The following is a 15,078-nucleotide window of genomic DNA, read 5'->3' as shown; positions in this document are numbered from 1 at the left end:
GAAACGTTAGAAAATCCATATGCTGCAATATTACTTGGCTCAAATACAGCTTTTCATCCCTAGAACTCAGAAGTGTTCTACAAAGAAAGTCAATATCATCAACCGCATTTTCCAAACTGGAGCAGAGAAAGAAAAAAAACGGCATGTGTGAAGGTTACCCAGCAGGCCAGCAGCACAGTGGGAATAGGAGGCTGAGGCAGTGAGAAAAATGGTATATCTAGTATGACCAAATTCTAAAAATACAGAACACAAGTCAGGAGGGGAATACAAAATATTAGCAGCCCTTGAGGACTACTCAGGCAGCTGTCTTATTATCTAACTCCTGTAGTCTGTCATCTAGTGTTGCATCTCACTCAGCCCGGTTCTCAAAATCCACAGCACAGGGTTTCATGACGACCATGAAGTTTCAAGAACCACCAGGAGTACCCAAACAAACCAGGTCTCCAATACAAAAGCACTTGCCTTTCTGCTAAACCACAAACAAGAAACAAACAGTTTTAAAAAGTAGGTGAAAGTACAAATCATAAACATAAAAAAGACAATAGAAGTACTATCAAACAAAGGACTAAAGCTACTCGGGTGCCCAGAATAAACTGGCAATGACAGAAATATTAAAGTTTCTGCCCCACCTTACATTTACAGCACAGGAGGACACTCAACCTCCATACATTTAGAAAAACCTTTATAGTTTATTTCTTGTTAAGAAAAAGCTCTGGAAACAAAGCACTTATATAAATTAATAATAAGCACTTCAAAATATATTGCAGATAAAAGGGGGGAGGGAAAGTAGGGATGATTTGTGTATGTTCATCTAACTGTGAATGCATAAATCGCCTTTTCCCAAAGTACAAAAACATGTACACAGGCAAAGTTCAAGAGACAAATGAATAAGCATCACCGGTCTGTCGACGGTGTCAGAATTTCCCAAGCTCTCCATAGTGTCACCAGTCTCAGCAGTTGCTCACCTGGCAGAACGTGAAATTCATTTAAAGTGACAAAGCCTTGCACCCAGTTGGGTCTCCAGCTGTCTGCCATGGGAAGCAACGGAGAGTAGAAAACACCACAGCTATGCCCAACTTCTCCGAGCCCCTGCAGCCTCCATTCCCCAGAGGCTGAAACAGCAAGCAACAACAAAACCTGAAGTCTGCAACTTAAACAACTACTAACGGAAAATTAAATGTATTATGCCACTACGAGAAACTCACATACCATGTAGGAGCATGCTCTGGGAAAAGCATGCTAAACCAGAGGCAGCTAAAAATGCAAAATGAAGGAAAAGCACAAGGAAAAAAATCTCAGGCTTAAAATGATCAGAAAAAAGACAGAATATAGTAGATGCACTGGTTAAACTGAGAACAGAAAGTGACAGTGTTGAATACTGTCCCGTAAATATTTACATCTTGTAAATACTACCTTCTGACTGGACATAAGGCAGAGGTTGAAAGTGGAAATTTGATTCACTCAACACAGTAAACATCAGCAAGTGAGGTTTTTCTACCCACCTACAACATATTCAGAGGATCACGAGGTCAAAACAAAACTGTAAGCACAAATCTAAGCCATCATAAATACAGGTTCAGTAGCTTTACATGTAGCTTTGTGCTTCATCGTACCAAATCATTGTGCAGCAAATCTTAGATGTGAATTTTCTTGTTTATCGTTCTCTAAATCTCTTTTTTATAGCCACCTGGACTGTTCAGTTTTTATATTGCTGGCATAGAGCTGTGCAAGAAGACATGTTCTAAAAAGTAAATTAATGATTAGCACAGTGAGAGGAACATTATGCATATGTGTAGGTTGCAGTATAGATCTGAACACTAAACCATGTCCATGAAAGCAACAGCCTGGATGAGAACAGGGAAAGCATGGAATCAGAACAGGTGAACCTTTCCTTCATTGTAAATCAACAATGTTAAAAAACAATAACAGATGAGGTATGCCAGCTAACTTGTGTTACAGGTGGAGTCACTGAATTACAGACTCACATTCCTGAGACACACCTTGAGGTTACAGACAGCAGGGTGTCAAACAGTGATTTACACAAGACTCCTGGCTCTAGGGTGTTAAGAAGCACCATGCGCTGAGGCTGGGAGCATGCACTGCTGGCTGAATAACCCTGATTAGAACAGACAGCGCTCTCAAACAGGCGGCACCAGCATGAACTGCTGGCCAAGGTGGAGAGAAGGAAAAAATAGCCGCGTATGCAAAAAAAACATACGTAGGAACTGACAAATGCAAAAAGTCAAAATTAACAGTGGATAAGCAAGGAGTCAAGCAGAGCAACAAGCACAGAAAATACCAGCAGACAAAAATGCTGGTGAACCCTATGTTTTGGGTTGGTTGTTTCGGCTTGAAAATAAAGTTTGGAACAAAATATTATCGTTGTATTCTATGGGGTTTGACGATGCTTTTAAAAGAGTAAGACATAGTACTTTGTTCCCCTGTTTGAAATTAAAATAAATACCTGGCTCATAGGGATTTTACTACCTATAAATTTTCTGAACATTGTATAAAGAACAGCTAATCCAAAATCTATTTCACATGACCCAGCCAGATATTAATGGTGCTTTAAACTCCAAATAATCCACTGGGATGAACACCCCTCAGCCCCATACATCAGATGAATCTCTGTCCTGCAGTACAGCTAAATCTAGCCCATCTCTCATGCTGCTGCTGCACTGCTGGCAGTCCAGAAGCAGAGAACATACAGCTTTTCCAGGCTGAAGCCCTGCCACTGCCACATGATCCAATGAGAGGGAAAAATTGTCACTGGTGCCATGTCACAGTTAAGTAATCTTAGCCATGCTGCTGGACTGCCCACCCCTCAAGAGCACCACTGCTGTCCTGGAACATTCAGACCCTGCCCCATCCAAGGTCTGTCGCAGAAGGCAATTTCCCCTTCAGCTTCATGTGCCAATGAGGCAATTTAGAAAATCTGAAAATAACAAGCAAGATACAACTTCCAGACCCTCCTAGACTGAAACAAGGCAGGTCAAGCTTCTGTGAGGTAAGGTAACTTCACAAAACCACCTAATCTGATTGCCCTATTTGGCTGCTATTAAAATAAAATCTGACCTTCCAAACTCAGCAAATGCTAGAGGGAGTTGGGAAAGTGGAACTGCAGGTACTTTACTCAATCATTTAAAAAGAAAACAATTATATCAAGGTAATACAGTTGTCTGTGGCCCACTGCCCACTTGTAGTGCCTTCTGCAAGCATGAGAACAGCACCTTTGCGGTTGCTTTTTTGCAATTCTGTTCCCTCTGACGGTAGGTTAGCTTTCGGGATGAGGTTTTATTTCTGTAGACTTAGCCAGCATTTTGCTAAAATCTTCTTCTTCCATAATGCTGCACGCTTCAAAGAGCATGTTTTTACAAGAAGTTCCCTTCATGCTCAAAAGTCTTGCTGTAAAAAAGGTTAATGCAGACTGAAAATCGTTGTGACGTTATGGACCTTTTAATTTGTTACTAGACCTGCTTTGGGGCACATATTAATAGGGCAGAAGCGTTATGCATGCTCCTTCTCTCTCTCCTTGACAAACTGCCAGAGGAAGGAAAGTATTTTGGTCTTCTTGAGAGTACTATGCAATCCATTTAAAAATCTGAAAGTCGAGGAATATAAATCAATCAATGCATAACTAGAATATAAGAGTATTTTGGTTCAGAACCAAAAACCAATGCATATAGAAAATGCAACAAGGTGTTTTACCATAGCGCTAAGAGTCTCCTCCCAGTCTGGCCTCTCTCTGGGATGGATGCTTCTCTGAAGCTCCGGCACAAAGTCATCTTCTTCTGTATGTACAGAGGACTTCATCATTCTGGAAAGGAGGACAGACAGGTTTGATACTCAGTGACAATTTCCAGGTAATCTTACATACAGTCCGTTATGGTGCTCAGTTATGTGGTTCATATGACAGTATAAATGCTTTTATAAATCCAGAAATCTTACAGGCTTCTAAGTTTCTCTCACTTCCTCATTATATAAGCAGGACAACAGTATAAATCTGGTGGAAAGAAATGTGCACTTCCTAACCAATCAATGGATAATTTTGTTTAATCACTGCACAATTTGCAAGTCTTAAAACACAGAAAAACGCAGAGGGGTAATTTTCAGTCCGTTTCAGAAAAATTGCTTCTATCACCCAAGCAAACAATATTAGCCTTATAAGAAGAAATACATACATTTGATTCCTCAGTTGTCACTGCATGTTTTGCCTAAAATGGAGATAGCATTTTCCATATCTTAGCCTGAATTCACATCCCAAGGCCTGAGCCATCAGCTCTCCTAGTTCTTACTGATCCTATCTGAAGGGTGAGCACCTTCAACCGCCCCAACTCTGCAAGGATGTGCTCAAATCAGTCTCATTTTATCAAGGTAAACTTTTCTTCAGATAAGGAGCCATCTTTCAAATACCCTATGAAGTATATTTCAAGCCTGCAGAGAGATCAGAGGCTCAAAATCAAAATTTAAAAAGTATTCCTAAAAGCTTCTCAGCCTATCCTTCTGACAACTCTTCTGTTACAGCTAGAGAGCTTTTATATATTGCACTTGCAGGCCATATAAATGTGCCTTTGCGGAGCTTATGGCGCAGATCTGAAGTATCAAAGGCCTGTTGAAAGTCTGGTATTATCCCTTCTAGTTTCATTAAATATGAGATTCAGGCAGGCTTTTATTTCATTAATAGATCACCATTTATTTACTTAGGATAACCATTTTGATAATCAACAGTGCACACACGTGGACAGAAAAGCAGGGCTGGTTTCGCTAAATGTTAACTATGCTGATTTATGTACTGTTTGACTAAAACAAGCATGGTGAAAGCCATTTAAAAAACCTCCTTTGCTTCAGATCCAAGATTTGAAGTTCTGAAACCCCGACGTGCTGTTTGACACGACGACATAAGTGGCTGGGCCAAAGCATTTAACTCTCTTTTGTACTCTACATGAGGGTTAAGAATGAAGCAATTAACACTCACAGTAATAGCATGGCTGGGTTACAAAATTATATCCCATATAATTTTATACCTAGCTTTGTGATCACATTTCTGCTCTAATAAAAAACACATCCCAGAGAACATGGGCCTCAAAACCAGAAGTCATAATGCCGCAGGCTAATGCTACTAACTGGTTTCATGTGCCATTCCCACTGCAAATACTACCAACTGGAAGTAGGCTGTTCCTGATGAGGCCAGAAAAAATACACCTACGTGGTGAAAGCTGTATATATCTGAAAAAAAGGGCATGAAAATACCATGATTTAGAATGTAGAGGTGCAATGCCAGCTTAGATGGAAGACTCGCACCTTTGCAACGTATGTGTTCAAAAGAATTTGATTTTTGTAAACCTGAAAATTTGTTGCTCAGAGAGGTGGCTCTTTCATTTCTCCTTCTTTGCATATCAAGAGTGAGAAGATTTGGCCGGCTTCTCACAACCCCAGCTCCACCACCACATGCGAAGTTTGCCGCTTATTTTAACTGAAAGTAAAAGTTGAAACCTGCTGGTTGCAGAGAAAACCAGAACATATAACTCAAAACCAAGAGATAAACTAAAAAAAAAAAAAATAAAAAAATAAAAAAAATTTTTTTTTTTAAATCAATCTCATGATTTTGAAAAAGGCTCAATAAGGCTTTCCTCAGGATTTCTAGATGTACAAAAAGATTCTAAACAAATCATTCCACAGCAGCTTTAGTCTAATGCCATCGGGCAGCATTTATTCTAATTCCATCGGGCAATGGAATGAAAGGAAGGGTAACATGAGCAAGGCCCACCTTTCTACACCACTGTTAAAACAAACAGCTTATCAAAATGCACGCGTTCTCAGTTTAAAGACTTGAAAATAATGAGATTGAGTTTACATCTTTATCAGCACTTTGGATTACAAATGAATTTACTACACAACTTCTCAGGCTTATCGCAATTCCTCCTGGATTTCTCATTAGATATGTGGTTTCCTTTCGAGAAGCAAATTTTCCTGAATGTCTAAAATGTTGCCAGTAACACAGGGCTGCCTGGGGACACAACTCCTCCTGCCATACGTAAGCAATATTCACAAGATTTGACTATGCTCTCTTCCCAACTACTGACCTGCATTCACACAAAGTCCCTGACAGGCCATTTAGGTTCAATGGAAGACAGGCATTACTTCCTAGAAAATTTACCACACAGAACCTACAAAACAGGAGAGGGCCAAGATCGGTAATTAAGATTATAAAATAGATGTATGCAAACACGCTGTATATATTACACAAACTCTATGCTTAGCCTGGTTACAGTGAGCATTAGTTCAGTTACTCCTGGGAAGATGCTTCAAATACCAGCGTTGCCTGTGGTAAGACTGAGTGCAGAGAAGAATATGTTCTATTTTAAAATAACGTTGGGAATCAGGCCCATGTTCAGGGTCTCTACCCTCATAGTGGACAAACATGGATGTCATAGTACCCAGTCCTTTTTACTAGACTCCAATCTATTTACTCACGTGATTTGTTTAATCTGATTACGCCTATAAAACTCCATGATAAACTCTTCCCAAATCCTTCCCACTGAGATCCTGAAAGACAGTCCTATTCTTCTTCCTATTAAAGGTGTTCTGGACTTTCACTAGAAAGAAGAAAAGCTCTGAGTGTACAATTGCATATTTAAAACAGTCAGTTCTCTGAGCATTTGCCAGACTTGTTTAACGGAATATTCTGCTACTGATGGAAATTAAATACTTTGCCACAGTACCACAAAAATACTGAAAATTATACCAAAGATTTTCTCTCTAACACAATTATAAACCCTTGATAACCATCTATGAACACCTATTAATCTTTTATAGAAACTATTTAATTCCATGCCATCTGAGACAAGAGAGCAAGGAAGGCTGAAGATGCTACAGGTAATATTAGTTCCTCACATATTAAGTCTAGTGGCTTTTTCCTCCCTGCCCCGATCTGGATGAAGGAAAAGAACCTTGTGAATTAGGAGCACTGAAACATGGGCAGGAGTAGGGCCAGAGAGGGGGAAGACGAGGAAGAAAAGCAGCTACTCGAGACATTCCTGTTGTCACGCTATTTCAACAGACTTCCCAGGAACTCTGCGTCCTCAAGGATGACCCGGAGGAAGAAACCGAAGCTCAGGGTCCCCGGGAAAGCTGTCATGAAAAGACTCACAGGACTGGCATCCATCTGCAACAACACTTCTAAGCATTACTTCTTCATACACCCTCAACTCATCTTCTGGACTTTCTGCAGGAACTCAGTGATTCATTTTCAAAGATGCAGCGCTGTATTTTGTTGGGATCCCCATGATGAGCCCCCAAATGAGAAACCGATGACAGTGTAACTGGGAAAGAGCCACGCTGGTTTCAGGCACTGGGAGGATCACAAAGAAAATGTCCTCTGGGCACGTAAAACCTTAGAGCCACACAGCTGGGGGAAGGAGATTTCCTAGCAGTCGGACACGGCAATTTTACCTGGCCTCACCCCAAGACAAGCTTGGAATATTATATATAGGTATAATCATATGCACACATTTTTATATGCATGTGTATTATTTATATCTGACATTATTTTAATTTATAGACCAAATAAATAGCACAACATACATATGTCTGATTCACCACACATGTCAAGCTGTAACAAGACTAATTATCTTGTTTCTGCCGTGGATTCTTTTTCACAGGATGGGAAAATACCTAGAGTCCCCCTAGCACTTACACAAAACACTGACACATATATTTTGCAAACATTCAAGGCCAAACAAATTAAAGAAGCTGCTCTGTTCTATAAAGCCTATTTGGCTATTTCATGGGAGTTGTAAATGACTGAAAATTCACCACAAAATTTAATACTAGCCATAAGAACAGAAATACAATTTTATTTAAAATGTCACTTCTTCAGCTGCTTAGCAGCTCTGAATGCCCTTCAAATGAAATCTGACACCATTATATTAATAAAAGTTCTGGCTGTATAGAGGCCATTAGGCAATCTCTCTTCAGATGAATGAATCCTTCTTCATTGTAAATTGAGAACCAAATGTACTGGAACAAATGTTTACACAACATTTCACAAAAGGCACAGCCCACATTCACACCCATTCTTTAAAGTTCTCTGGTAGGTCAAGTTGATGAATTTCAAGTCAGAGCTTGTACATTTGTACATGATACAACTGTATCAAGAAAACATCTAATGCCCTTTTCCGTGTTCTCAAACCCAATTTGCTGGTCCCATCATTGATGGTATTTCCATATCTGCTCATCGGGAATTAAAACATTTCGATGCTGTTCTCCTGACTGGGCTCCCCTATGGTCCTGCATTATTGAGCTTTAAGCCCTACCTGCACACGCTAAGGAGTGTGTTGCAACGCCTCGCAAGGCAGAAAACAGGTGCTTCACAGGACGCGTAAATTAATATTCCGCTTGATGTCCATAAACTCTACAGTTACTGTTTGTTTATAATATTGTAAATGTTAAATACCACTTCCACTAGACAGTAACTTTCCCTACGGGTTTGAAGTAGTCCCATATCCACAAATTTGAGATGTTTCCACACTTCGGTTTGCATCAGAGAGAAAGAATCATAAAACATGGGGTTTTGGAAAGAGCTCCTTAAATTAAACAGGGGAGGAGTAAGGACAGAAACTTTTAAAATACTGTGGGATTCCTACAAAAATGTTTGTTCCCCTTATTTAGGTTCTTTGGCATGTACCATGTCCCACCAGTAGACCACAGCGGTAGGAGTAACAGAATTGTCATGGACTTCGATGTCATCTAGATGCTGATGAGACGCAGATTAATAGCTCTCCTCTGGGAGGACGTGAGGGTGTTGACAAATTACTTTCAGAGGTGCCTGATAGTTTGAAAGCCATGCACTAGCATGGAAGCATGAAGCATTCTGAATGTCAGACTCTTCATATCAGATAGTTAATTGTCTGCTTGACAGATACTCATTTTGAACAAGCTATATATTTTTTAAATTAAATGCCAAGTGTGATCTTTAGGTTGTGCTCCCCCATGGGGCCATCAGGCATTTCAGCTTTCCTTGCTGCTTCTCCCCCAAATGACTTTTCTTTCTGACCTCAATTTAGGAGGTGAGAGCCGATGATAACTGATTTATTAGTTTATTTATTATTTATATAGCACTGTTGTCCCTAGAGATTTCTCAACCGATGTAAAAGCACCACTCTGCCCTGCAGAACCAACAATTCAAGAGGATTTAGAGCTCCACAGAAAGTGATGTTTTCTGAGCTATAAATTCTATCCAAAAAGCCAAATTTAAATAAGGCTTGTGCTGACACAAGTCTATACTGAAAACCAATGAGCTTCAAACGCTATCTGATAAAAACTGGTATTTATGCCACTCAACTAATTTGCACAAAAGGCCAAAATAACACAGTCTTTACCAGGGCACTAAAAAGGAACTATGGATCAAGCTTTGCATTGCTTGCAAATGCAACGTGCAGAGAACTGTACATCCACTTGGCTCATCTTCCTCGCTCCTAGCAACCGTATTTGTCTTCAATAAGCACTCTTCAGTCTGACACTGTTAACAGATACTGCTCAAGAAAGAGGAGAACAGCAGAGACAGCAGATAGCAATCAAAACAGAATTGCGATGCAGTACTGCAAGTCCAAGAGTGAGCAGCATTAAGCAGTGCTGCTGGGCACCATCACAAGAATGAACAAGGTATTTTGTAGACAAATGAGCTTTGGGTTTACTTTAGGCTTCAGGACCTCACTACAGGTGAGCCACAGTGCAGAAACCTCAAACTAATGCTGAGCATATTAACCCTTCAAGGCATAACGTAACAGCCTAGATGCAGCATCCCTGTCTCTCCCAGTGTCATCACGTAGAGAGTTTCCAGCGTTCAGTCCCATAACTCTCAATCACAGCATGGAAAGGTAAGCCAGTAGTGAATCGACAGAGAGATACCTTGAAAACTCTGCCTTAGAGGGTTTAAAAATAACTTGATCAAGATGCGGAGTCACAATGCTACACAGAAAAACATACGTAAAGAACTGTGGATGTCACCATACCATAACCACAGCGGAATTAAGACAACTCTTCACATCATACAGGTTGCCCCTTATCACCACAAAGAAAGGTAGAAAAACCAGGAAACAAGAGCTGAGATTTGGCCCTAAGCTTATAAAAGCTTGGGCAAGAAGTTGGAATCAAGTGAGAAACACTGATATATTGTCACACCCCCAGTCCCGTCCCGTCCCCCAAAAGGGAAGTGTCATGAGAGAGGTGGGAAAAAACCAAAACGCACATACTCTCCCCCAAACCAATTTTCCAAGTAAACTCTGTGTCCACGAAATTAAAACTAATACAGTGGAAAGGAAGAAAATAATCATGCAATATGGAAAGCAGAGATAGCTCAAGAGCCCCAGGAAAAATGAAACAAGAGATGGGAACTGAAGGCTGACAGTGCTGACCTGAAAGAGGATTTAATTTCCCATGTTTTAAATCAGCTTTGTCAACACCTTACTGATTACATTATGTCCATCTGTATTATATAAAACAAGATTTCTGAAGTCAGTCTCAAGGATCATACAACATGAAGACAGAAAAGTCCTACAAGGTCAGCTTCAAGCATACCTCATAAATAAACAAATGCTAAATGGATTGCATTTAATCCTTGACCACAAAATGAAAACCTGGCATAACTAAATGGTTTACTGTGATTGATTCTACAAAGTTGAAAGCTGTAGTTGCTACGTTTGATGGAAGTTCATAGTCGGGGAGCCAAAATTCAATCATTCGGGAAGCTACTGCACAAGAAAAATTAATAGAGTAACAGTATATTACAATAAGAGAATATTTAAAAAATCATTTGAATGAAGTATCATTCAAATATCAGTAAGCACAAACGAAACTAAATTTATCTGAATTACTCTACGCACTACCTGTGCTAATAGGGATGTATTTATTGCCTAGTTTTAGAAGTTTAGATCAGTGGTTTTCAACTTGTGGTCTGCGGATCTGTGAGCGTCTGAGAACTACTAGTATGGGTGAGCAGAAGTTGAAAAAGAAAAAAAAAATTCATTGCTGCTATGCACCTATTTAGTAAATACGTGCATTTCAAGGAATGTCATGCTTTGCAGGCAAATATGTGCATGTGCCCAAACAAAAAAGGCTGGAAATCACCAAGCTATGGGAAACGAGGTCTTAACAGGACCATCACTATTGCAAAGACAGATTAATTAAATTTTACTGATTTTGAGTGTTTTCAAAAACAAATCACGTAAATTACAGCTATAAAGATCGTTTTAAAATACTTTACAGTATCAGAATTTCTAGCTTTTCCAATTTTCAATTTCCAAATTCAGTCTGGCAAAACCATACCTGCACCCAGGGAAGCTGAGTGAAAGATCACCAATGTACTATGACAGAGTCAAAGGACTAATTACTGTTATTCAACTCTAGAAGGCAAGTTACAAGGTCACAAAAAAACACTTCATGAGTATTTTTAGTTCTGGGGTTTCTATTCCTACAAAATATTTTTTTAAATAAAAAAATCACTTTCCTACTTGATGTGTCTCACCACCTGCTCTATTAGATTCTTAGCTGTCTGCAAAGAAAAAAAAAAACCTTTTTTTTTTGCATTAACCTTTCATTTAAGAATAGATGACATTAGAAAAACATTTTTGAAATGAAAACTAGGAAGTTTTAAATAAAGATCTTCTTAAAATCAGCAGTATCACTTGATTAATTTTTAAAATTGCCAGAGCAGACATGTTAGCCCTTCCACTGTGAATATACCTCTACAGAGGGAAGCAGAGAAGGCCAATAGTACTGCAGATATTAATTAACATATTGGTTTCTTGCCCTGTTCCAACTCTCTTGACATGCTTTAATATAAGCTCCAATACAGTCAAGACAGTTAAGCTATCTTTGCTCGAAGGTTTAACTGAGTTTTCAGACTTCAAAATACACATCTTGTTTATTAAGTTGCAATAATATTTAAGCTCTATTTTCTGAGCTGCCAAAGAAAAGTTGCATGAACAAGGTCAGATCACCTGGAATTTAAAACCTGTGGGCAAAAGGGCAAGCCTAGGTAGGGCAGTTCCCATTTTAGCAAAACGATACCTTCAGGTACAACAGGCAGCCTGTCTCGCCTCAGTCATGGTCTTTTTTCACCCGATCGACTTCTCAGTATCCCCGACACAGCACACGCTCTACATCACCCAATCCCTTCTAACCCTCAGTTGCAAGAGCAAAGCCCCCCAAGCCCGCCGGTGAATATTCCAGTGCTTGAGGGCACTGCCTAGGTTCTCACTCAGACATACGTGGGCTGGCTGTCGGGGTGACCTGCCCTCCTTAGCCAGCCGTGATAGTTCTACCAGCAGGACCTTGACACCACTGAGCAGGTTGCAAGTACCTTCAAGGTGTCAAACAGCTAACCACTGAAAGAGATGCTTTTCACATCCATCAAGGGGTAAGGAGGGATGCTGGGATAGGAGAAGCCAACACCATAGTAGAAAACAAAACCTGTTCTTGTTTCTTTTCCTCAAAATACAGTTCTGTAGCTATACTGCAAGATCAACCCCGAAGCACCTTTGGTAAATCTTCTCTAAATTTGAAAGCAACAAATAGCAACTGGGGGTCAACAGACCTACCTTCTTTATTCCGCTCTTCTGCCACAGTTTTGGCAGCTTCACTTACTGCTTCTTGTCCCACCCGGTTCTGTTTTATGTCTCAACTCGGTAACACCCACCTCAAAGCACATAAGTAAGTACAGAGATATGTACTTCATGCTCTGGAAGGGATTGGAACATGTACCTAAGAGCTTTGTTGAACTGGCCTATAATAATTTGCATTCAGGTTTTGCATAACTGGAATTTCTTTAAACACTTCATGAAAAGAATAAGTTCTTGGAATATTCAGATTTTACAAGCTCCGAGACATGTTCTTAGTTATTAAAAAGCTTTATAAAAATAATCACAGAATCCTCATGCTTTTGCATACACATATTACTGAACAAACCTGCTCTTTTATTTGGCAACACATAAAAGACATTGTTTTAGTAGGTGCTTGGCATTTTCTTTCAGAAGAACACAGTGACAGTCAATTAAAAAAAAAAAAACACAAACCTCAGGAATAGGTTTCTCTTATCACTTTTGCTCAGTGTAAGAAAAGGAATTAGGAAATCACTGAACAATCAGAATCACCGAGCTCTGGCTTGGATTTCTTTTGTTTGATTCAGGAACAAATATAAAAGTATTAAATAAAATTGCCTCTAGGCAAAAAGGGTACTAACCTCTCATTTACGATTAATAAATCGCTAAAAGCAGCTCTAAACTTTCAATATAGCAGAGAGATGGGAAAGGATGGTGTATTGGTTTTATGTGGCAAGGTTTTGGTAGCGGGGGGGGTTACAGGGGTGGCTCCTGTAAGAAGCTGCTGGAAGCTTCCCCTGTGTTCGAGAGAGAGCGAGCCCATACCAGCTGGCTCTAAGATGGACCCACCGCCGGCCAAGGCCGAGCCAATCAGTGATAGTGGTAACGCCTCTGTGATAACATTTTTAAGAAGGAAAAAAAAGTTGGGACGCGGAAAACAGCCACCGGAGAGAGGAGTGAGAACATGTAAGAGAAACAAGCCTGCGGACACCAAGGTCAGTGCAGAAGGAGGGGGAGGAGATGCTCCAGGCGCCGGAGCGAAGATTCCCCTGCAGCCCGTGGTGAAGACCCTGGTGAGGCAGGCTGTCCCCCTGCAGTCCAGGGAGGTCCATGGTGGGGCAGATATCCACCTGCAGTCCGTGGAGGTCCCCACGCCGGAGCAGGTGGGTTCCTGAAGGAGGCTGTGACCCCGTGGGAACCCTGCGCTGGAGCAGGTTCCTGGCAGGACCTGCGGATCTGTGGAGAGAGGAGCCCACGGAGCAGGTTTTCTGGCAGGACTTGTGACCCCGTGGGGGACCCACGCTGGAGCAGTCTGTGCCTGAAGGACTGCACACCGTGGAAAGGACCCATGCTGGAGCAGTTCGTGAAGAACTGCAGCCCGTGGGAATGGCCCACGTTGGAGAAAGTTCGTGGAGGACTGTCTCCCGTGGGTGGGACCCCACGTTGGAGCAGGGGAAGAGTGTGACGAGCCCTCGCCCTGAGGAGGTGAAGCGGCAGAAAATAACATGTGATGACCGTAAACCCCATCCCTGTCCCCCTTGTGCCGCTGGGGGGGGCTTGGTGGAGAAATCCGGGAGTGAAGTTGTGCCCGGGAAGAAGGGAGGGGTGGAGGGAAGGTGTTCTGAGATTTCGTTTTATTTCTCATTTACCTTACTCTGGCTGATTTGTAATAAAAAGTGAGCTAATTTTCCCTAAGCTGAGTCTGTTTTGCCCGTGATGGTAATTAGTGAATGATCTCTCCTGTCCTTATCTCGACCCGCAAGCTTTTTGTTATATTCTTCTCTCCCCTGTCCAGCTGAGGATGCGGGAGTGATAGAACGGCTTTGGTGGGCACCTGGCGTCCAGCCAGGGTCAACCCATCACAGATGGCTGTTCCTGCCCTTCGTGCTCCAGTGAGAAGTCTAAACTTGGGCACCATCAACAAAAAATTCTTGTGGGCCAGCGGCAGCAGGATGTCCTGCCTTTGTGTCTCTCTCCCTCCCACTGGCCATGGTCTGAATGATGTTACGCTCCAACCCTGGCATAACAGGGCTCAGACTCCTGCCACTCACTTTCCTCATCCAAATGACAGCAAGACAGGTACCCTCTCACCAAGCTCTTAGCCAAAACCTCTTCCCTGCGCTAATGTTCCCCGCACTTCCTTTGCAATCTCCTTTTTTTGTCTTGTTTGTTAGGATTACACTTTCTTCTGGACCAGCCCTTTCACCTCATGACTTCCCCACCGCCCAGCAAAAGCAGCTCCAATCTTCGCTGGAGTCTTCCAATATTATCGTAACACAAAGCATTAATAAAACCCACCTGTTTACAGCTAATCCAAATGCAACAAAGATCAAAGTATACCCCAAAATTGTAAAGAATGACCTAAACCTAGATCCAAGGACATTCATCTGGGCTGGTCTCTTGTTTGTTTGTAGTTCAGTGCCAATGCAAAGCCATGGTAAATTTAATCTTTCCTCATAGACGCATATACTGGAAAAAT

At 41.2% G+C, this 15,078-nt stretch overlaps 1 protein-coding gene across 5 annotated transcripts in view; it reads right to left on the bottom strand.

Moving 5' to 3' along the window:
• Window positions 1–15,078, bottom strand: part of ARHGAP32 (Rho GTPase activating protein 32) — a 259,692-nt gene that overhangs the window by 154,539 nt on the left and 90,075 nt on the right. For all 5 annotated transcript variants that reach the window (XM_069788197.1, XM_069788195.1, XM_069788198.1 and 2 more), the window contains exon 2: window positions 3,709–3,817. In XM_069788197.1, the coding sequence (XP_069644298.1) occupies window positions 3,709–3,816 (108 nt within the window). In that variant the 5' untranslated portion in view covers window position 3,817. The remainder of the gene's footprint in view (window positions 1–3,708; window positions 3,818–15,078) is intronic.

The sequence above is a fragment of the Haliaeetus albicilla genome, chromosome 7 (assembly GCF_947461875.1).
Source record: "Haliaeetus albicilla chromosome 7, bHalAlb1.1, whole genome shotgun sequence".
NCBI lineage: Eukaryota > Metazoa > Chordata > Aves > Accipitriformes > Accipitridae > Haliaeetus > Haliaeetus albicilla.
The sequence above is the reverse complement of the archived record's forward strand: the minus strand, read 5'-3'. Positions and strand labels throughout refer to the sequence as shown.